Below are 23,644 nucleotides of genomic sequence, written 5' to 3'. Positions count from 1 at the left end.
AAGTGCACTGGCAAATGGGGCGTGAGTGTGTGTGTGTGTGTGTGTGTAAAGCCGTGGGTAGCCTGGTGACACACCTGAGGTGTAACGGGTAAACCACAACTGAAAAGACCGTAGCTGTGTGAAATCCTCTGCGCTGATTCATAATAACAAGTCCAAGCCAATCACAACAGTTAAGTAAGGACGGGTGAATATCTGGAATGAAATGTAAAACCAGACATGTCAAATGTAAAACAGTCGTGTTCTTTTCGGTGTTGGAGAGAAAGATTAGTCCCCTTCTCTCTCTCTCTCTCTCTGTCCTGCTTCATTTTGACCTTCTGGTTTTTGCCATTTGTCGTTTCATCGTCTTCATAAAGTACAACAATCCTCATATTGTTGATAGTTTCATTACAGTCATATATTTATTGATTACATGCTTTTTGGATTCATACTTGAATTTCCGGTGCAGTGAGTCAACCTGCCTCTCGCTGCATTCATTCTAAGAACAAATTAAGCTGTAAGTCATATTCCATACCATCAAGACAGTATTGTTATACATTCTCATGTCTTCAGACAAAAAGAACCCTGAACAAACCCACTACATTGTGTGAATCACATCGTTTGATGTGCAAACAAATTATCAGTGAAAAGTAAAAGTTAATAAAGTCTATTTGATGGATTATTTATCTCTGTGTCAAACAGATTTGTTTTTAGCTGCTGAAGCTCCTTTGGTGTTGTTTAGTGGATGAGGTGATTTGAGTCTGAAGAAACAAAACATATTAGTCTTTTTTTTTTTTTTAAACCAGTAGCTTTACAGACAAGACCTTAAGTAGCATGTGGAGGAATCATACAGACCCACAACCTCCTGGCGTCTCTCCTGGTGATCACCAGTTTGCTCACACTGCTGTGGAATAGATCCATTTCTTCAACCAGCATTTGTCAGCCAATGACAGCACGCCCAAGCTGATCCCACAAGAGTTAAATAGAGTTGAGGTCAGGACTGCTGGCAGGTCATTCCAACTTCTCCACTCCCAGAGTCTGGAGGTAGAGTCTGATAAAAAAATCCTTCTCGATTCAAACCTTGTTTATACCTTTGTTTAACCAGATTGGTCAACCTCTCCCAATTGTTACCTGTGAGAAAGTCCAGCTTCTCTAATGGGCTTTGTTTATATTGTTGGTCCTGACCTCTTGCTCTGTATTTCCTACTGTTGCCTCTGACCAAACTGCTGTGCATCAGTGCCAACATTTCACATTTAGCTAAGATCTTTTATTCAATTGTTAAAGAAATACACTTGATTTGTTTTTTTTAGGTTCTGTTGTGAATGGGATGGGACTATCACAAACTTGCTTTATAACGCCATATGCTCAAAGGGAATGACGTTGTCTCATGTTCAAAAGCAAAATGATGAAACACACTATGTTTGAGTCTGTATCGCTGTAGTTAAGTTAAAGAATCAGGGAGCTGTATCTGCACTATGCTGAATCACTTTGTGCATTTTATTTTGATATGTTTTAGCCTATATTATGCTCATTTAAGCTCTTTAAAGCTTTTATTAAAGCTCTTACTGCGAGGTGCATACAGGTACACTGGTTACTGTCGTCCTGTCGTATAACTTTATTAGATTTGAATGCGTTCTTCTCAATGCTGCTTCATGAAAATATCTGAAGAGACACTGGTGTTTTAAGCAAAACACCAGCATTATTTCCCAAAGCCAAAGAGGTGGACGTATTCCTCTTGATCCCTTTTAAATTATTTTTTTTCTTTAAAGGAGTCTGTATCCAAAGGTCTGCAGAAACCCATGAACTTAATGCCTCTTCGGTAAATCACGAGCTCATGACTCCGTCCATATAGTTTCACCAGGAACACATTTAAATACTTCAAATAAATCAAATCGTCATGAGCTTCTGGTTAGTAACCGGCTATTCGTGTCATTTCAACAGCTTAAAGCTACGTTTAATGTCCTCGTTGAATAGAATAGAAGAACAAAAAATAGTCATTGATCACATCTGTTTTCCACTTGTGCTGCAATATCTTCGAGTTATTAATATTTGAATTACAAGATCTCAAACCATGTGGTGGCAAAGCAGTACCAGATGTACGTGTATGGTACTAAAATGTGCCCCGTTTGGTGTGATCTTGTCATATTTGCACATTGGTTCAGTGAATCTGCTCGCTCCTGGTTGAGGGGAAACATTTGAAACTTTTCCAACCCTCCCTCCCTCCTCACGGTCTTTCTGTCGTCCAGAAACGGCGCAGCAGGACGTCCGTATGCGGCTCAGCCGCGCCTAACCCCGGGCCGAGCCTTTCTAACCACAACCAGCGCAGTTCCACGGGGACTCTAACTCGGGACGAGGAGAGAACAAAGGGGAGGGACGGTGCGAGCTGGTGGTGGACTTGGAGATTAGATAGTAGAAGCTGAACCCATCTCCCCATCCCTCCGCGCCCGCCGGACGCACGGACGCACGGTGCCTTTTCCTCTCCGGATGATGTAACTGGGTTTTTAGTTGGGTTTTTTTTTTATGACAGGCTGAGCTCGGATTTATCGTCGCTTCTCACGAACCGCTCACGTCGTTCCCCCCTTTTACCGTCAGCTCACGGTGATCGTTGGTCTGCAGCCCGGGTGTCGGTCTCGGTGAGGGCGCGCGGCTCAGCGGGACGGTGCGCGCTGGTCGACTGTCAGAGCGGCGGTAAGTGTCTCCAACTCACTGTCACACCTCGACATTCTCCCCCCCAAAGCACAAGGATACTGAGAAAAGTAGTTTGCCTGAGAGATATGACCTTTTATTTGTTAATTAAATACTTTTTTTGTTTTGTTTTGTTACAGTTCTAAGTTTGTAAAAGTATCACAACTCCACTTCGAAAAAACGCTGGTAAATCAAAGTAAATCAATAAATAAATACACAAACCATAATTTACTAAAATGCAAGGCCAGGTCATATTGCGTGATTGGGGTACATTGGCATTAAAAAAAAAAAATCCAGATTCGTATTTCAATGTCGTTAAAACCACATGTGGCAAAGTTTATAAATTAAGAGTTATTCCAGTGATATATTAATTATTTGACAGACTTTCAACAAGTACTACCTCTAGATTAAACATAAAAGGTGACGTTAATCCAAGCTTTCCATCAGGAAGAAAGCAAATAATTTAGCAGCAGCAGCTTATTTCCCCCTTATTACAGATCTCTTTATAACGTTTCAGATGTGCACACACTCCAGCCAAACGTCCCGGTGTTGATTGTTTTTAGAGAGTGTCAGAGCCATATGGGAGCGTAACGGTGGATGTGGGTGACCACCAGACACTTTTTATTAGCACCAGGAGAAAACGATTTTGTAGGTTGTAAATGACGTGACTGGTTGAGGCATTTTTAAAGAAGAGGGTAAAACAGAGCTGGCTGGATGGCAGGAGGAGGCATGCAGCTCCAACATTGTTCTATCTTTTTGGGGCACAATTATAACTCTCTATGCAGATACATAGCTTGTTTCTCTTTGGTCAAACAACTCAAAATCTGATATCGGGACAAAACATGATGCACAGGGGCCTCTGGGGGTTAAAACTGTCCGTCACCTGTCACTCCATTCCATCAGCAGGGAGATGCGAATGTCGTATCATTTCATTTTGCATTAACATGGAACCATACAATATTTCTCCATCAAAAAAAGAAACTGTATGCTGCCCCACCAAGTTAGCAGAGCAGTAACTGGCTGTGGTTTTCTCTTCCTTTAGGTGCAGTCATGTGGCAGAGGATTCAAATTTACTGTGCACTGTTTGCACTGTATTCAGCGGCACCGCCTGCACACATCAACCGCCTGGCGCTGTTCCCTGACAAGAGCGCCTGGTGCGAAGCCAAGAACATCACGCAGATAGTCGGGCACACGGGATGTCAGCCTCGCTCTATTCAAAACAGGTCAGGATGAAGGCCCTCTCTGTCTCTCTGAGTGCAGCTGAAGAAGAACAATAACGCCGAGATATCAATAAGTTACATTCTCAGAGTCCTGCCTCATTCAATTTGTGGGCTCTGACTGAAAATCTTTGTCAGGGACTAAAATCTCCACAATGCTGAGATTTGTTTTCAGTGTTACAATGCAATTTCATTTTGACTCTATCCTCACTAATGATTAATAACCACACCTCTGTTTCACAGTAAAAGATATGATTTTAATCCCAAATACTTCACATCATAAGCGTGCCAGCTTGTAAATAATTGTGGCCTGAGTGGATCCCGGAGTGACCTTTTCATAAGTCGCACAAATGAAGCAGCGTTGAACAATGTGGCCGTATTTACTGGATTCTTCTGCACAGTTTACAACAGAAGAGTTGCTGTGTCTCTGTGTATAAAAGATATATATAGTGTCTCTTTCCTAAAATATATTAAAACAAACAACACAATTTGGATTGTTGTAACTTTTCAACAATACACTATATATCTGGTGAGTTGTTTTCACATGACTTCACATATAAACCCTAATCATGTGTTTCCTTGGTGATTGGCTGGGAAAATGATGGGTTGTTGTTTGTTAACAATATTCTGACTGAGTCTTGTTCACTTTATTATTCACTTTTATCATCTGCATTCAATTTAGAACATATAACCTGATAGGAATCTGCAATTGAGAATACAAGAATCATAAACAACAGAGATATATTGTTCTTTTCTAAAGCTTTCTCAGCGCGATAACACGCCCGTCTTGTGGTCAAGGCGTTCTTCTTTGTGCTTCTGATCCAACTATGGCTGACGTAAACAGGTCGCCAGGACGTCGCTGGGCAAAGTCAGTCACAGCCACTCACTTTCACAGCTACAGTCAATTTAAAGTCACTGATTAACTTAAAATGCAAATTTTTTTTGGTATTTTTTTTATTACAGTTGTACCAGGAGGAAACCTACACACACACACACTGAGTACATAGAGAGTAAGCAGTGTTGTACACACATCTGTATGATGGCAGGGCATTTGGAGCACAGCAGACTTTGAAGTGAGCATGACAGCTGTGTGAATATAAGCAGTGCAGCATTTTTTTTTGTTCATTTTTTTTTTTTTTTTACAGTTCAAGTTTTGGACATCGCATTTAATAAAGTCCACATTATCCAAGTAAGGTTCCCATTGTTGCTCCCTGCTGCTCCCACCTTGTTCATTGGTGCTGTCCAGCCTTTACTTGAATATTGTGCAAAATGTGTTGGATACTTCTGCAGCCTGTCTTTACAGCTTATCGTTTTAGCAAAGGTCTTTGCGCATTGCTCAACCTTGCTAAAATGTATTATCCCCAAAATGTTAGCGTATTGTGACACACAGTGAAGCGTAGAAAAGACTGGGCTCCAACGGAGCTCCGCGTTTACAGGGGTGAACTCTGAATATTGAACTTGGCTCGATAACAGGCCGATTTTAAGATCATGTGAACATTAGCTACATGAATGGTTTGAAAACTGAATGTAAAACTATAGACATTTCCTGAAAAACCACATGAAATGAGTACTGAATAGAGGCGGACGATATTAGCTTTTTTGTTTTTACAAAACCCACAAAAAAAAACCTACAATCTGCTCTGTTCTCAGGCAGGAGGAAATGGTACATTTACTCTGCACTATTTCCAGTACAGTTTGGTTGTTATGAGGCAACGTTCTTTTTTTCCATGATTTCAGGTAGATGCACTGTAATTCATCAATAATTGATGTATCAAATGTAATTATTTTCTGATTCATGAAAATCTCCAGCTTGGCAAAGGTATATGTTTTGGGCTGCATCACAGCTATGGGAATTATTGTCACCATTTTTTTTATTTTTTTAAACAAGTTTATGACTCCTAATAGACCTAAACAAATGGCTAACAGATGAGTTCATGAAGTGAAACACTCTTATGGCTCTCCATTTAACAACCTGGGTAAAAGTCTGTCGTCGTCTTTGTAGAACCGGCTCGTGAGAACTTGAGCTGTATTCTCCTTTTTTCTTTTCTCTCTTTTTTTTTTTCTTTCCTTCCTTGCTCGGTGCCTCCCAGGTTTATGGGAACAGTGTTTGGAGACGGACACATTCTAATCACATAAATCATGATATTCTTTTTAATCACACAGTAACTGCTGTTGATTCACCTAACATTTATGAATAATAACTCTTTCTTTTTTTTTTGTGTGACCAAGGCCTGAGGCAACCAGGCATCCTCAGACTTGGTAAATCAGTTCAGATTTCAGACTCTTTTGTCTCTTTTCTTGCAGCTCTTGCTTCCACAGGTCGTGCAATTGAATCAAGTATGCGGAGTCTGGAGGAACAATGAAAATAATGCCCTCTTTCCTGTCGGTTACAGAGCTTGTCTGGGCCAGTGCTTCAGTTACAGCGTCCCCAACACGTTCCCACAGTCAACCGAGTCTCTGGTGCACTGTGACTCCTGCATGCCTGCCCAGACTCAGTGGGAAGTGGTAAGAGTTATTGGACATCAGGCACACACCAACAGTGACCTGTCGAACTCGCACACTAACGTCAAGTTTCCAACATAAGTGCTCACTGTTAAAGCAGATATGAAGAAGTGAAATATAGATTTTTAGAAACAAAAAAATGGATTTCCAACAACATAATGGAATCCATCGCACGTTCTTACATTCTCTAAAAAGTGTAGACTTTAAAAAAAGAACAAACTGCAAAGTTCATTGTCCCCTGAAGCGAGAAAAGGAATACACTCCTGTGACAACAAAGGCTTTGTGGCACGGTGTGTGTAGTTTGGAAAGCTGCCAGGTGGACTCGGCGGGCGGGCCCACAGGTGAGGTCACCTCACGTTTCAGTGGAAAATGTTTTTATCGCTATGGCTACTAGCAGGAAGTTTCATTAACTACATTTTCTTAGTGGGTTTGCAGCAAGAGTAAGGCCCCTGAAAAAAAAAAAAAAAAGTGCATTTAAACTCTCACCTTACTTTTAATTACCTGGAAATGAGTGTTTATGTCTGTGGTCGTGATTGTTGTCTCAGGACTTTAAACAAAATTAAGTTTGAAGCAAAATAAAGTCCGCTCTTGTGAAAGAGGATACTGTTCCCTGCTGCTCCGACTCCTGATAAACTTGCTGAACGATCATTTTCAATGGATAATGGAAACAGTTTGGAGGACGTTGCGTGAGGTCGGGAAAGCTGGCCGAGCTTGTTTAACACTAAGGTACAGCAGCAGGCTTTATTTTCACTTTAATACAAAGTGTTTTCCCAGCAGTTGCTGATCTCATCAAGTGTCTTTTATTCATGCCACAAACCTTTTTTCAAGGAAAAAAAACCCCCACCCACAAAAACACATTTCTAAGGATGGAAGGTCCTCAGGTAAAACACATTAAGCCATTCAGACAACAGTCACATTACTGTAACCAAGAAGTATTTTTTTCGAGCACAATATTAGTCATACTTATTACAATTGACATGAAGCAGTCGACTTTACTGCTTCTTACTACCATTTTTACAGACTAATGTTTATCTAAGGCAGAGGGATAAAACAAATTGTGGTTCTGTGGCCACATGCTGCCCCATTTAAAGCCCCGGTATGTGAACTTATAAATAATTACACTTTAAGTGCAGAAAATAGAAATGCATTTGGAAAACAGTGATATTTAATGTTTTATAAACAATATGATTAACTTTAAAGGGCAACTTTAAATCCTCTTTGGCTCACTGAATATCTTTAGATTGATGTTGGCCTTTGCAGCCCTTTAGCATCTGTTTTCACTAAATTGCTCTCACAGTATGAAGGTACTAATGAAACTAGTACATTTACAATTGTAATGTCGCAAGCAAAGAGTTCGCTGTAACTGCAAAATCTAAAGAATGCTGCTATTGTCTGATTTGTGATTTTTAGATTTTGCACGGTACTGAATTGGAAGCCTGCTCATGACAATAAAAATAAATGCAGTAAAAAAAAAAGTACGTTTTTCTAAGAAGAGCAACTAATGAATGCAATTAAATTAATCTAACGATGCTACCTGTTTTCACATTTTCAGTACTCCTTCCACTCTGATTATATTTACATTTATCATTATGGAGAGCTGCTTGCACTTGAGCCAGTAGGTAAACAAACCATGAATGTTTTTATCTTAATCTTAATTCTTATTGATCCGTGACAGTAGTTCTTATTTATCTTCTTACAGGAGTGTGACATGAATAAGATTAAAGGTCTTTTTTGTTTTTTCTAATCATTATTTACCAACAGCAGGGTAACACAATGGTGTGGTGACTAGTAATGTCAGGCACTGCGCAAAAAACAAATTTCATTTCTGGACTGGGGTCTTTCTGTGTGTAATCTGCCTGTTCTCCATTAGCCTGAAAACTGTTCCTGTTCTATTGTTGCCCTAGTTCATGGAGACAGGTCCAGTTTTTAGCGTGACCCTGTTTACCGCTTAAAGGTTCAGTGATTCCTTGCTGTTTTGCCCTTTCCTGACCCACTTGTGCCACTGTACTAACTTATTTTGATGTGTTCTCATTCTTGAAGCATAGTAATGTGATTCGTTATTTTGATTCCCACAACAGACCGAAGTAATTATATTCTCATTCCATATTCTGTCTTTACTTTGGTTCTTTTTTACTACAATGTGGTTCTCATCTGTTTTGTTTATGTTCCGTCTCTGTCTGTTATCATATCAATAATTGACCTCTTTTGTGTTTTATTTGATTGAAAACCTTAAAAATAAGATGATACGTCTCAATTGGGTTTATTTTCACACACACACACACACAAAAACTTGCAACGATGTACATTGTAACTATTGTTTGCGTGTGCAGGTGACCCTGGATTGCCCGGGCAACGAGGAGTCTCCTCGCGTGGACAAACTTGTGGAGAGGATCTTCCACTGCAGCTGCCAGTCATGCAGCAAGGAAGGAGCCCAGGAGGGGGCGGTGATGCAGCTGTACCCAGACAACGGCTTGGACACTGGTCCATCTCTAACCGACACGCTGAGCGGGGCCCAGTCTCACCCTCTGCCCCACTCAGACACACACTCCATTAAGCATGCCCAGCTGCACACAGGCCATCACACGCTGCCGCACACATCAGACGGAGGGTAGGTTCAGCCATCTGGCCCGACTCTGCTGTTTGTGACTTTGCTCATCTCTGCTGCCCTCTCTGTTCTCCTCCACACCCCTGAACCAGTCTGTAGTGCTCTAGAGGAACTTTGAAGACTTCACTTTCTGTGGACACACACACACACACACACACACACACACACACACACACACACACACACACACACACACACACACACACACACACACACACACACACACACACACACACACACACACACACACACACACACACACACACACACACACACACACACACAGCACTTTGTAAATAAGCTCGTACAAACACACCAGCACGTGACACTCTGTTTGCAAATGACGACAAATGCATGTGTGTATATTTGTCCGTTCAGACATGACTATAGTCTGTTAATGAGCTGTAGTCTTTTAATCTGCTTCGAATGCAATAAATCCCGTTGTGATAACTTGTCTTCTCCTCTCGTGTTTCTTAAACACAAATAATCATCACCTCTCTGTGTTTCCGCCTCAGTATTTCTCTTGAGTGCCGCAGGAAGTGGAGCTGCAGGAATTTACTCTGCGATCGATGGTCCAAAGTCAGACCACACACACACACACACACACACACACACACACACACACACACACACACACACACACACACACACACACACACACACACACACACACACACACACACACACACACACACACACACACACACACACACACACACACACACACACACACACACACACACACACGGCTGTCTGTTTTATGGGGCTTCTGTGTGTGTTTGGGCCCTGGCACATGCCCTTCTTCACTTTAATTACCAAAACTCTGGTGGTGGACGGGCTTTTAAAACGTGCTGGTGCTCCTCACTCACTCACTCACTCACTCACTCACTCACTCACTCTCTCTCTATGCCACAATACTTAAACAGACGAGATGACACAGAGACCAAGAGAAATTACATCAGAAATGTTCATCTTCTATAGAGTTGTATCTAAAAAAAAACAAAATTTCTAGTCCACAATCATCTCTATGTTTACATGTCACTCAATATAATAATAGTTCAGTATGTTATTAATAATAATAATAATAACAATAATAATAATAAACGACAAAAATGTTTATCTTTATATTTATTTATCTTGTTTTTATTTCATTTCATCGCCTTATCTACTTTTTCTAGAGTAAGCATAGTGAGTGTTTCTTATAAAACAGTGTTTTCTTACACTGCGGTTTGGTTCATTTACTTTAGGAGACTGAGATAGAAAGACAAATGGACTCCTTTTCCAGAGGACTCATGATTGTCGTCCTACTTGTCGACGGACACTGGGAGATGAATTGCCATGGAAACCTGGATGTTGTCCCTTTAATGGATGGTGAGTGGCCTGGTGTATTGCTCAAGGCAGAGAGTGACAGCAGACTCAGAGAGCCTGACGGCCATTGTGGAAAAACAAAGGGAGGATGTTCAGTTCACGGTCTGCCGGGTTGAGTGAAGCAAACCTCACAGACAACAAAGACTCCAGTTAAAACAAACACAGTCCACTCAATAAAGGAGGGCTGGAGACCATTAACTGAGTAAGACTGTTTGATGTGGCTGCCAACAGACCATGTGTGAGACTGAGGAGTGTTTTTGTTTAGAAAGTTCATGGATGGTCCAGCAGATGTCAGCAGATGTTGCAGGTAGACTTGAGTACGGTGGCTTTTATTATACAGACTGTGGCATCTTTACTCTTCCACCATCAATCAGTACCACACTTTATCTGCACGTCCAGGAAATATCTCCTCCCTCGTTTCTCCGTACCGTATCCCCTCCATCTTTTCCCCTCGTTCAGAGTAATTAAATGTGAACTGTGAAAGGTTGACTGTCCGTCTCTGCTGGAAAACAAATCGATCATCTCCCTTATCTCGCAGCCACACAGTTCACAATGTTCTGTGGTGGTGAAAGGCAGGCTGCGCATACTCATATTGTATGTTACATATTACGGCTTATTGTCACACATAAACTTTGCTTTTTCCGCTTTCAAATTCCAACATTAATCTCTCTGGCTCACGCACAACTCTCACATTATCTTCCGACTGCACATTTTCTGATCCAGTGTGTGTGTATGTGTGTGTTTGTTTCTATCCTGTGGGATGTTGTGCTGCCGAGTCCTCTTTGCAGTACAGGGTCCTTTTAATGCGAAAGCAAAACAATACACAATAAGGACAATAATTTCAGTTTCCTGTGTGGTTACTCCATTATCTTACAAATCTACTCACATTTACTCAAGCAAATCTCTGCAACGCTCTTCCTTGTGAAGGAACCCCAAAGTAAACAAAGTAAAGCAATGCCTTTGGGACTAACAGATTCATGCTGTGTGGAAGCACCTGCTAATTGGACGTACTTTCCTTTATAATTGAAAGAAGGCCATTGATTTTTGTTTTTTTAATTTAAAGCTTGACCTCTCACCTCTGATGTTGCTCAGAGCCGATCAGACCCTGGACTTGTTCCCCAGGGTCCAGAGCTTATTAATACAATACCCATCCCTAAAATGTTAATATACAGTGATTTTCCTTAACAGAGTCCATTTTTTGTCTTTACATTGAATTGAATCCTCAGTGTGCCATCAAGCTGACATCCCAGAGGCAAGAACGCGCACGCGTGCACTGGATTAACACAGTCTGAGGATGTGGTCACTTATGAGGACCTCTTTCTGAACGTTTCCCCAGTTATAGCTGGTATGTGAGGTCATGAACATTATGAAAATGTCATCTGTGTCATGTTATTTTGGGTGCTAATAATGAAGGGGGGAAGAAAGAAAGAAAGAAAGAAGGACAGACAGACAGACAGACAGACATTCTAAATGTGAACAGGTCGCGCGCCTGTATGAGAGAGCTGTAGCGCGCGCGCGGTGCCGCGCGCCCCAGCTGCGCGATCCCGCGCAGACGCTCCAGCCAGCAGCATCAGTGGAACCGCGCAGGGTTCAAGTCACAGGTGCTGCTGCTTCTGCCTGCACGGGGGTTTGTTGTATTTTGCAAAGAAACTGAAACGTCCTGCTCAATCAGGAAAAGGAACTCAGCAAACACTGGGATTTATCGCATTTGCACTTCGAGGTAAGCAATACAATATTGTGTTTATACATGTTCACTTCATCCGATCATGCATGCAATTAACGCGCCGATTAAAATAGCTTCCACCCAATTAAAAAAACAACCTCTTAAAGTTTGCTGAATATATAAGTACAGCATATGCACTGGGCTGTTTTGTCCTGCACATGTAGAAACGGATTCATAATAGTGCAACGAGGGAGAAAATTTGATCATGAAGTGGTTTGTGTTTGCAGCTCAGCAGCGGGTTTTTCCGGTTAAAAGGTGGCTGACCGAAAAGCTTTGAATTGGCAGGCAGCCCTGACTTTAGTGCCCTGATCGAAGAGATCGACCTAAGGGAGCTAGAGAAAGACAGCTAGAAAAGTCTGAAGTCAATCCAAGCTATAGATTCGTCATTTGCATAGTCTAATGAGTTATTGGCTGGCTGGACTGAAGAGGACAGAAAGGGGACAGAGGTGTGTGCTCCTCACTCTTCTTACTGAAGATTTGGACATTCAACCCAGCAGGTCGCTGTCTGTCAGCTGCAGATGAGGCAAACAGCTTGGAGAGGGACTACAAGTACTTTCTGGCTGAGTCAGTAGAAGAATGGTGACATAATGACTCATTGACATACATTTCTTCTCATTTCTGTGTATTATATTACGAGTTCATTGTAAGAGACACTGACTACATTTTCCCATGACAGCACCATGATTTACACTGGATCTCACCACAGTTTGCACTCCTTTCTCTCAGGATGTGCGGTATGGACGTGGACCTGGATGATGGAGGTTCGGCTGAGGAGGAGAAAGAAGAGGAGCTGTGGATCAGCGAGGGAGTGAAGATGCTGCCGCCTCCCGTGGCCCACAGCGGGGGCAGCGCGTGGGGCAGCCGTAGGGGCAGGTGTGGCTGCATGGCCTGTGGGCTGGCGCTGGTGCTGTGGAACCTGTGCGTGGTCTTGGCCAGCACTCTGCTGCTGGCTGTGGTGTTCTCTGTGGTGCTGCTGCCCGCCGCCCTGCTGCTCTATCTTGGTTTCCTCTGTCACTCCCGGGTAAGCTTTTCACATTTTACCTCTGAAATTCAGAGTGTGGAGTAACATCTGATTCAGCATTTTTCAGATTGATCAGCAACTGCTGGGGAGATATTTTGTAATGCAGGGTGAAAACTGCAGAATGAACCACAAGGTGGTTTATTGTCCCAGAGAAATTAAGCTTTGGTATTTGCACCTGCAGAAATAATTCAAAGTAGTGCATAACCGTGAAAATAAAACAGTTCTTATTTATTAATACACCAGAAGAAAAATACACACTCATTGCAGTGCAAATAGAGTTCAGAAAGTGACAATGTAGAGTAGAACAAGCCTAAAGGCAACCCAATGCAGCAAAAAGTGTGAGGTGCATCAATCATGGCAATGGTGAGCAAACCTTTTCAGTAAAATGATGACACACAATACATCCCACACTAGAGTATGAACAAGGGGCTGGTGCATTTCCCTCAAAATATTTATCCGTTTATCCCTTTTTCATCACAGTTGTTAAAAATCTTGTCAAATAATTCTCAAATAATCCCCCCCCCCCCCCCCCCCCCCCCCCCCATTTGAATCTTATAGAATCAAACATCCTTGGACAGTTTGCATCCTGTGAGTGTAGCACCGCTTGGAGCTTGAATGAGAGTTTAGGGCATTTTAATAATCTAAAAGAAAACACTCTTGATTTCCCTGGTCGTGAGTCATTTCGCCGTTTAAAGCAACACATGGTTTTTTCCATATTAGCCTCCTGTTGCTGAGTGCAGTGAGATATTTCCTGCGTGAGTTAGCAGAGACCAGAAGCAGTGATATAGCCACAGAGCATTTCGAACTTTACATTTTTCACACGACCATAGGCCTAATTGCATGGTAATGTGATGCTCTGGGCTGTGTTTACAGCACTGCCTGTGTGATAGTTAGTGCAGGTTTTAGTGGGCCAACGGGTGTAAACAAAACATTGGATCACCGCTGGGAGAAATCCGCACCTAATTGATTAATGAAGTGGAAAGAAGTGAGCATAACCCCTGGAGAAAACAGCTTTCGATAATGAGATTTGTGATCAGAAGGCTTTTGATTGATATTTAAACAGGAACAAGCACACAATGATCTGATAAACAAAAGGTTTGGCCTTCTGCTTGTTCAAAATACTATATTATTAACTGGTAGGATCTTATCACACTTATAACATCTTGAAGAGCAAGCCAGTATTTATCATTAGAAACTCCCAATAGGGACATTTCCACAGTCTGATGAATTGTCTGACTCTTCATATGTGTGGGAACACCAGTGAACTCCTCTGAGCAACTGACTGAGGATTTGACGATGAAGCTAAACGATGCGCAGCAGATGATGGCTATAAAAAGACATCTGAGAGCCTCCAGATAGCAGACACTCTGAGCGTCATTAGGAAATGGCAGAAAACGGGGGGAGTTAAAGAAGAGATCTAGAACGACAGGAAAACTTTTAAATACAAGCTGAACGTGTTTTTGCAGAAAGGTCAAGCTGAACCTTGGCAGGACTGAGCAGAAGTGGCAACAGAAATCAGAAAGTACTGGAGGAGCCATTAGCACCAAATCTTACCTGCAAAATCGTCTCAAAACTTTGAAACATAAATAGCAAGATCTGGAGAAGCAATCCAGTTGTTTTTGGATTTGTCTATGTGCAGGGCGGTGTGGCGCTGTGCTGTGTATGTGCCTCCGAATCACAATAAAGTGTGTTTTACTTGTTTAGCAGTTTCAATGCACATTACTTGATGAATCAATTTCACCACGTGGTGTTTGCTGTCAAACAAGAGGCTCAGATAATGTTGGGAATAATTTGAGGTTTAGTGTTTGGCAGGTGACAGGGTGATATGTGGGACCGAACTTCAACCAGGATTTGATGACGACCAGTTTAAACCCACAGGGGAACCTTTCACTGAAGATATGAGGAATCCGGTCTAAGATATAGAGCAGTTCTTTGGCTTCAGGGTGTCACATACAATTCTAAAGACTCTTATTTTTCGACTTTCCACCATTTAATATTAGCAGTGGCTCAAGGTGGTGTAGAAGGATGTCATTATACTGCTGAATTTCTTGTTCCTAAAGAGTTCATTAATGAACATCAGCTTTGTTGCGAAACAAATCTGAAAAATGGAAAAAACAAACAAACATTTGTGCAGATCTGCCTAAATATTTGCCTACCGCTCTAGAAGAATGATTATTCATCATTTAAGTGGAGTAATCTGCACTATTTTTGAGCTACTCTGGGTCATTTGACCTCAGGGGAATTTCAGGCGGGTAATACAAAATTATTTTTGTAGAATGGCATTATTACACTTCCCATTGGCGTTGAGGGAGCATCTTCTTGGGCCCGTGTTTTGTATAAAAAGCTGACACTCCTCTTCATGTTTGTGCTTCGCCTTTTACCAGAAATAAAAAAAAAAAGCCCATTCAAAAATGGAATGACTCACCAAAAGGTGTTGGAGCTTGTCTGAAGGCGTGTCTTGTGAGGCCATGGTGTGGTGAGTCTGAGTCACAGAGCGGTCACAAGGCTCACCTGTGCAAACTGGCGAGTCTGGGCGTCGCATCACGTCACACTGGGGAGGACCTTCACATCTATGATTGGTTCTCCAGATGGCTTTTCAAACCACATCCCTTTCAAACAGTTTGAGCAGGGGGAGGGCTCGGTTGACTAATTGGGTTTGTGATCGCGCTGCCTTGCAGACAAATTAGCAGGATTGGGCAGGACTATTTGTTGTGATTCGGGTGGAGTGAGTTTCAGTCAGTGAGAGTTTTTACTGATGTGGTAACAGACTGAATGTGGAGAGAGAGACAAAGAGAAAGACAAAGAGAAAGAGAGAGACCATGGTGAGAAGACTGTCTGATTCGGTGCCATCACCAGCTGTGCACAGACACACTGACGGCACAACAAGGAAGGAAATGTGCTTGATGAAAGTAAGTGCTTTGCAGAGGCGTGTCTGTGGAAGTGTGCACTCATGTGTGTGTGTATTAAATGTTATTGTTGTTGGGCTGCACTTCCTTGTGGGTTTAAAAAAAAAAGTCCACAATGATACAAAATTGAGAAAAAGGTCCTCAGATGTAATCACGTCCTTTCAGAGAGCGTCTATTCAGTGTTTCAGCTTTTGTGTGTCTGTATTAGCGGGGATGTCAAGCTGAGGGCACACTGATGTGACATGAGGACAAATAGACAAAAGTCAGGGTCTGTTTAATGAAACTATTGATATATGGAACACATAATGACGTGAAGACAGATTAAAAAAAAAAAAAGCTTTTAACGACGTATTTATTATAGTGTAGCGATCACGGAGGTGGTCGCTGCAAGGCATGATGGGAATTCATGTTTTGTTGTTGTTGTTGTTGGTTATTGTTGGGCTTGGTGTTGTGTTGATTGTGCTTTTGCTGTGTTTTTGTTCCCCAGTTCAGGGAGTGTTTGTTTCATCTAGTTTATTTTGGTTGCTAGAAAGTTGGGTTGCACCATGAGTGATGGGGGTGTTGTGTGGAGTGTCGTCCGCTCTGAAGTTCCGGTTGTGTTGTTCGTGTTGTCAGAATAAAAGCCTCTGGGTGATCAGCTGGCAATCTAAAAAGAGCAATTCTTCCACGGCGCTCGCTACATTGGTGTCAGAAGTGGGATGATGGCAGCTGAAAGAAGAATTGTAGAGGAGATACGCCAGCTGGAGAAGGACATTAAAAAGAGCATGTCATTCCTGAAGAAAGAGCAGCAGAGAGCAAATTTCTCAGGAGCAGAGGAAGACCATCTCCAGCCACTTGGTCCTGTAACTGCTGGCAGAACCGCTGAATACTCACCGGTGAATGGGAGGAGTGGCGTTGAGGTTGACGCCCCGCAGTTTCGACGCCCCCTGGTGACGAGAGAGGGGAGTGCAGCCAGATCGACGCTACAGGGAGGCCTGCCGGATGGAGCCAGTGCGCCACGGCATTATCATCCCCTGGAGGCCGGGAGGGATACTGCAGCTAGTTCCAGGAGAGCTGCTGGTCTCCCCCCACCAATCGTCAGCACTATGGCTAATGCTGATGGACTTTTGCCCTTAACCACACCAAGCCCATCGCTCCCGGTAACTGCACCCAGGACATCTGTGAAGCTTCCCAGATACAACGGGACAACGCTGCTGGAGCCGTACCTTTCTCAAGTTCAGCTCGCCGCACTGCACAGTGGATGGAGTGACGAGGAGGCAGCCACTCACCTGGCCCTGGCATTGGAAGGGAAGGCGGTACAAGTGCTTCTTGACCTCACCCCGGCAGAACAGCGAGACCTCCACCACCTGATGACAGCACTACAGAGGCGGTTTGGGCAGCGACGTTCCACTGACCACAGCAGGGAGCATCTGGCCAGCCGCTGCCGACAGGAGGGTGAGAGCCTGGGCACCTTCGCCGCCGATCTGCAACTGTACGCCCAACAAGGTTACCCTCACTTTGAAGCAACTGTCCTAGAGGAGCTGGCCCTCCACGCCTTCTTACGGGGGCTTCGACCTGAGCAGCTACGTCAGCATGTTCGCCTGTCGTTGCCCCAGTCACTCACCGAGGCTCTGCATGAAGCTGAACGGGCTGAAGTGGTGCTCTCCCCAATACCAGTACAACCGAGACCCCTGACTCCAAGACCCCTTGTCAGAATGGCTGCCTTTGAGGAGATGGAGGAGGCTGAAGAGGTCTGCCAAGCCATGCCACTTCAGTCCTGGGGAAGGCCTTCCCGCTTCAAACGTGCAGCTCGACCAAGTGACCACTGCTACAGGTGTGACGAACCTGGACACATTGCACGTGAATGCCCAGCTCCTGCCCCGAAAGCAAAGATGACGGGAAACAGCCATGGAGTGGCTCAGTGAGGGGACTGCCACTCCAAACTCCACTCCCCCTCCAAGGCAAGTGTACGCTGGTGGGCCGCTGTGGCCACACAAAAGGATTGTACCTGGACTGCCAACTTGATGTTCAATCCTGCCTGGCTTTGATAGACACTGGGTCGACAATCTCTTTGGTACGACCAGGCACCATTCCTGATGTCACCAACCAACCTCCCGTGGCCTGGACCCCAACCAACACCCAGCTGATGACAGTGACCGGAGAAAGGTTCAGCATGAAGGGGAGGAAGCTGTTGACAGTCCAGGTTGGGGACCAGAAGGTGGTACATGAGTTTTGGCTTGCCAACATCCAGGACCCATGCATCATCGGCTTGGTCTTGCTGAGGCACTGGGGAGCCCAGATTGATGTGATGAAGAAATCTGTTACCCTTGGCATTGAGACTGTCGCGCTGCAGTCTGGTCAGAGAAGGAATTCCAAGCCAAGTGGACAACGCAAGTCGGCTGCAGCCCAACCAGTCTCAAGTCCATGTGCTCCAAGACCTCCTGCAGAGCCGGTGAGTACCCCATCTGTTGAAACCACCGAGGCCATACATCAGTTGTGGCAGCGCAGCAGTGCCAGCCTCAACCCACAGCAGAGCCATAAGCTGAAATGCCTTCTTGATGGTTATGGGGACATTTTTGCTGCTAGAGATGATGAATGTAAACAGACTGAACTGGTTCAACACACCATTGAGACTGGCAGCGCTCAACCTGTTCGACTACGCCCCCATCGGCTGGCCCTCTCTAAACGACAGGAAGCGGAGCAAAAGATTCAAGAGATGCTCGCTGCTGGGGTGATTGAGCCATCAGATAGCCCATGGGCAGCCCCAGTGGTCTTGGTGAGGAAGAAAAATGGCACCTGGCGGTTCTGTGTGGATTATCGTCGTCTCAATGCAGTCACCAAAAAGGACTCCTACCCCCTCCCTCGCATTGATGATGCCCTTGACCACATCGCAGGCTCCAGTTGGTTTAGCTCCCTAGACCTCCGCAGTGGATACTGGCAGGTAGAACTACACCCTGAGGCAAGGCCAAAGACTGCTTTCACTCTCGGACAAGGACTATGGCAGTTCCGGGTCATGCCATTTGGCTTGTGCAATGCACCAGCCACATTTGAGCGGCTGATGGAGAGGGTACTTGCTGGTGTGTCCCAGAGCCGATGTGTGGTCTACCTTGACGACCTGCTTGTGCATGCTGCAGACTTTGACGGAGCTCTGTGCAATCTGCAAGAGGTCTTCAATGCCATCCGCCGGGCTGGGTTATGACTGAATCCTTCCAAGTGCCGTCTGCTGTCACGGGAAACTGAGTTCCTCGGTCATGTTGTCAGTGCTCGTGGTGTCGCCACTGACCCTGCAAAGGTGGCTTCTGTCCGAGATTGGCCGACCCCTGCCAATGTTAGTGAGCTGCGGAGCTTCCTGGGGTTGGCCTCCTATTATCGGAGGTTTGTCCAAGGCTTTGCCACCATTGCCAGCCCCCTGCACCGCCTCACCGACAAAGGCCAGGCATTCCATTGGGACGACAACTGTGCAGCAGCGTTCGCAGAGCTCCAGACGGCACTCACTGAGGCACCAGTTTTGGCGTACCCCGACAGCCAGCAGCCCTTTATTGTGGACACAGACGCTAGTAATGTGGGCGTTGGGGCTGTCCTCTCCCAGCAGAGAGAAGACGGTGAGCGTGTGGTGGCCTACTTCAGCCGGGCATTGAGCAGAGCTGAAAAGAATTACTACGTTACTCGCCGTGAGCTACTGGCAGTTGTTCTGGCCCTGCGCCAATTTCGGCCATATCTGCATGGGAGCCACTTCCTCCTCCGCACTGACCATGCCTCACTCACCTGGCTTCTGAACTTCAAGAATCCTGAAGGCCAGGTGGCCCGCTGGTTAGAGGCTCTCCAGGGTTATGACTTTGAGATCCAGCACCGCCCTGGACGGCTTCACAGCAATGCAGATGCCCTCTCACGCCGTCCATGTGAAGCAGTGGAGTGTCGCTACTGTGTGCGCCAAGAAGAGCGGAGCCAAGAGGGGCAGTTGGTGGCAGCTGCATGCCCCATCGATGATGGGGAGGAGTGGACCGCACTGAGCACTGAGCAGCTGAAGCAAGAGCAGGAGGCTGATGCAACCTTGGCACTGGTGAAAGGCTGGCTGGAGACAGGACAGCAACCAAAGTGGGCTGAAGTGTCAGCCTTGGGTCCCGAGGTGAAGGCCTATCACTCCCAGTGGGGCAACTTTGTTGTCCATGATGGACTAATGTACAGGCGCTGGCAGGCACCTGGACGAGGAACTCATCTCCTGCAGCTGCTGGTGCCCCAGGCCCTGCGTCCCCAAGTTCTTCGGAGTGTCCATGGTTCGGCGGGGGTGGGGCACTACGGGAATGCAAAGACCCTCCACCGGCTCCGTGGGCGGTTCTATTGGCCGGGCTGCCGACGAGATGTGGAGCTACATGTCCATTGTTGCGATGCCTGCACTGCTCAGAAAGGGCCGACCCAGCGCTCCCATGCACCACTGCAGCAGTACTTGGTGGGGGCCCCGATGGAGCGGGTGGGAGTGGACATCCTTGGACCCTTCCCGGTCACCGATTCCGGCAACCGCTATGTTTTGGTGGCCATGGACTATTTTACTAAGTGGCCAGAAGCATATGCGGTTCCAGACCAGAGTGCCATCACCACGGCAGGGAAGTTGGTAGAGGAGATGTTTACTCGATTTGGGGTTCCCGAGGAGCTCCATAGTGACCAGGGGCGGAATTTTGAGGCCCACGTCTTCGGTGAGGTCTGCAGACGGCTGGGAGTGAGTAAGACCAGAACAACTCCCCTCCACCCACAGAGTGATGGTCTAGTAGAGCGATTTAATCGCACCCTGGCCACCCAGCTTGCCATTCTCACCAGTGAACATCAGAGAGACTGGGACCGCCACCTGCCTCTTGTCCTGTGGTCCTATCGGTCGGCTGTCCAGGAATCCAGCCGGTGCACGCCTGCAGCTCTCATGTTTGGGAGAAAGCTCCGAACACCCGTGGACTTGGTCTTTGGTGCACCTCCAGAACCTGAGATTGCCGGGGGGAAAGAGATGGACTACTTCCGCAGACTGAGAGAGCGCCTGCATTTGGTGCATGACTATGCTCGCCAAGCCCAGGCTGACTCTGGTGTCCGGCAGAAGAGAGGCTATGACACCCGTTGCAGAGGGAACCCTTTCAGGCCAGGGGATAAGGTTTGGGTGTACTGCCCAGTCCGCAAAAAGGGAGTTTCCCCCAAACTTCAGAGCCACTGGCAAGGGCCTGGAGAAGTGGTTTGCCGCTTGTCTGAAGTAGTTTACCGTGTTCGGATGCCCGGCAGAGGTCGCATGGTGGTGCTGCACCAGGACAGGCTCTCACCCTACCGTCCACTTGCCTCACCTGCCACTGAGGGCGGGAATGGTGGTGTTGCCTTACCCCAAGAGCCTGGACAAATTGACTCATCCATTGGGACAACTCCTGATCGGCCGGAACGGTCAGTTCGGCGGCAGCCAGGTCGACAGCGGCGGCGGCCCCAATACCTGCAGGACTTTGTTTTGGATGATGGGGTCGCTGAGGACGTCTGACCCCTCAGATGGGGGCTATGTAGCGATCACGGAGGTGGTCGCTGCAAGGCATGATGGGAATTCATGTTTTGTTGTTGTTGTTGTTGGTTATTGTTGGGCTTGGTGTTGTGTTGATTGTGCTTTTGCTGTGTTTTTGTTCCCCAGTTCAGGGAGTGTTTGTTTCATCTAGTTTATTTTGGTTGCTAGAAAGTTGGGTTGCACCATGAGTGATGGGGGTGTTGTGTGGAGTGTCGTCCGCTCTGAAGTTCCGGTTGTGTTGTTCGTGTTGTCAGAATAAAAGCCTCTGGGTGATCAGCTGGCAATCTAAAAAGAGCAATTCTTCCACGGCGCTCGCTACAATAGTTTGAAGCAATATAACGTGTGTGTGTGTGTGTGTGTGTGTGTGTGTGCGTGCGTGCGTGCGTGCGTGCTGAGATAGCAAACCTCTCATGCACTCTGCTCTCACTCCCCGCTCGTCTCATTCAGCCGCAGTTTTGTCCCGCCGTCTCTTTCCGTTTCCGTATCTTTCTTGCGCCTCCTCCCTCTCGGCCGACCCTCACTGCGGACTGACAGCTCAGACGCTCTCCGACTTCTTTATCTCACGCAGAGCGAGGCAGGGAGCGGTTCCGTCACGGCCCGCTAACCGCCCGGTCCTGCAGCCGCAGCACACACACTGATCACACTGAACAAGCAGAACCCATCATTTCTCACCGCAGTCAAACTCTTAGTGACGTCCCCCGGAGCTCTTCTGTCCTCCCTGACCCCCCCATCCCCTCTCTGTTTCTGTGTTTGACCCCAACAGGTCCTCGACGCCTCCGCTGCCGTCTGCCGTTACCTCGACGACAACAGCTGCTCCGCCCTCATCATCCTCGGCTTCGTGATGATGTCGCCGCTCGTGGTCGTGGCAGCGGCGGTCTTCTGCGGGCTGCTGCGAAGGTTTCGACTGCTGCTTTTCATGCAGCCCATCACACGTGCCTGGTACAGAGGGAGGCTGCTGGACTGGGCGGGCAGCTTCCACGCTTGGGTCTGATGCAGGGCCCCTGCGAAGAGGCGCCGACACCTTCAGGGACGATCAGAGATCAAAGTTTGAAGCAGATCTGTGTAAATTCACCCAGGAAGACCCAGAGAGCAGAGAAAATAACAGAAACAGTTGGAACAACAAGTTCTGTTTTAAATTTTTATTTAATTTAATTTTTTTTCTTTGTTTTTTTTTCTCAGTGGAAGGAAATATAATCAGTTGTTTTAGTTTAAGTGGCCTCTGATGTACACGAGCAGTCGATGTTAAATGAAGAAAGTCTGTGCAGGATTATTTCGGAGGCACCGTCACGTCTCCATCCCGTCACATTGAGCAGCTGTTAGTTCTAATATTTCGTCTCGTTTTCATCATTTCAAACTGCCACTGAACTGAAATCTAGCTTTACTCAAGTTGCAGTTGCAGTTATTAAAATGTGCGTGTGACTAGTTTTGCATTGGTCTTGTAAAAATGACTTTTGTGAATAACTAACAGCTATGTATAGTAAGTCATTTGAAAAACAATCCACTATACTTTCACAAGAAGCAACAAGCAGATTTTTTTTTCCCAATATGGCTGTGTGCAGTGTGACATGTCACCACAAACAGTATTTTAGTGTCGTATTTACAGTACGTAGGAGTTTTCCCTTTTGCTTAATTTACTTGGGCTTGGACGTGGAGGTCGAGCAAGACCAAGTTTAACAGGGTATGTCCATACACTGTTGACTGACTTGTAAGTTGATTATTTATGTCACCACATGTTTTTATGGAGGCGGTTACGTCATTTTAAGCTCGGAATCCAGATCGTCCATCAAAATGTAAAGTGCCAAGCCTGGCGAAGTCGAGCTGAGCAAATCTAATCGAAGCAGTAAACGAATGGATCAGTTTTTCAAAAGTTGAAAAAATGTTGAAAATAATTGCGTATTTAAAACTCTATGGTTAGAGGTTTTCTATGTTTTAGATTGCACTGTTGTGTAAAACTAGTATAATCTAATTTAATATAAGAATTATATTATATACACTATTATATTATAATTCTAATATAATATTGTGCTACATCGTGCTTTCGTCTCCCCCTCTGTAACTCTTGGTAATTTTGTGATTTATTGTGAAGAAATTAAAAATGTATTTGAGGTAGTTGTAGCTACTTACACACCAGTCTAATGTGGCTT

The 23,644-nt window shown here is 45.4% G+C and overlaps 2 protein-coding genes across 3 annotated transcripts; both read left to right on the top strand.

Moving 5' to 3' along the window:
• Positions 1 to 2,225: 2,225 nt before the first annotated feature.
• Positions 2,226 to 9,435, top strand: nbl1 (NBL1, DAN family BMP antagonist). 2 transcript variants are annotated; one of them, XM_080495944.1, is made up of 5 exons: positions 2,226 to 2,465; positions 2,569 to 2,664; positions 3,704 to 3,884; positions 6,272 to 6,383; positions 8,711 to 9,435. In XM_080495944.1, the coding sequence occupies exons 3-5, from the start codon at positions 3,712 to 3,714 to the stop codon at positions 8,990 to 8,992; spliced, it is 567 nt and encodes a 188-aa protein (XP_080352070.1). In that variant the 5' UTR covers positions 2,226 to 2,465; positions 2,569 to 2,664; positions 3,704 to 3,711; the 3' UTR covers positions 8,993 to 9,435. The 2 variants fall into 2 exon arrangements, with proteins under 2 accessions (XP_080352070.1, XP_080352069.1); XM_080495943.1 differs by having other exon boundaries at positions 2,226 to 2,664.
• A 2,508-nt stretch (positions 9,436 to 11,943) lies between these two features.
• On the top strand, positions 11,944 to 22,815 carry tmem88bl (transmembrane protein 88b-like). The gene is made up of 3 exons (XM_080495174.1): positions 11,944 to 12,073; positions 12,803 to 13,097; positions 22,264 to 22,815. The coding sequence occupies exons 2-3, from the start codon at positions 12,804 to 12,806 to the stop codon at positions 22,489 to 22,491; spliced, it is 522 nt and encodes a 173-aa protein (XP_080351300.1). The 5' UTR covers positions 11,944 to 12,073; position 12,803; the 3' UTR covers positions 22,492 to 22,815.
• Positions 22,816 to 23,644: the final 829 nt, after the last annotated feature.

Source organism: Blennius ocellaris (assembly GCF_963422515.1).
Source record: "Blennius ocellaris genome assembly, chromosome: 4".
In the NCBI taxonomy this organism is placed as follows: Eukaryota; Metazoa; Chordata; class Actinopteri; order Blenniiformes; family Blenniidae; genus Blennius; species Blennius ocellaris.
The sequence above is the reverse complement of the archived record's forward strand: the minus strand, read 5'-3'. Positions and strand labels throughout refer to the sequence as shown.

What these genes read in the sequence shown, in the direction of transcription:
- nbl1 (XM_080495944.1), top strand. Translation starts at nt 3,712, where the DNA reads ATGTGGCAGAGGATTCAAATTTACTGTGCACTGTTTGCACTGTATTCA. An exon ending in CCTCGCTCTATTCAAAACAG is followed by an intron (nt 3,885 to 6,271) that starts GTCAGGATGAAG and finishes TGTCGGTTACAG; the next exon opens with AGCTTGTCTGGGCCAGTGCT. An exon ending in CCCAGACTCAGTGGGAAGTG is followed by an intron (nt 6,384 to 8,710) that starts GTAAGAGTTATT and finishes TTGCGTGTGCAG; the next exon opens with GTGACCCTGGATTGCCCGGG.
- tmem88bl (XM_080495174.1), top strand. Translation starts at nt 12,804, where the DNA reads ATGTGCGGTATGGACGTGGACCTGGATGATGGAGGTTCGGCTGAGGAG. An exon ending in GTTTCCTCTGTCACTCCCGG is followed by an intron (nt 13,098 to 22,263) that starts GTAAGCTTTTCA and finishes TGACCCCAACAG; the next exon opens with GTCCTCGACGCCTCCGCTGC.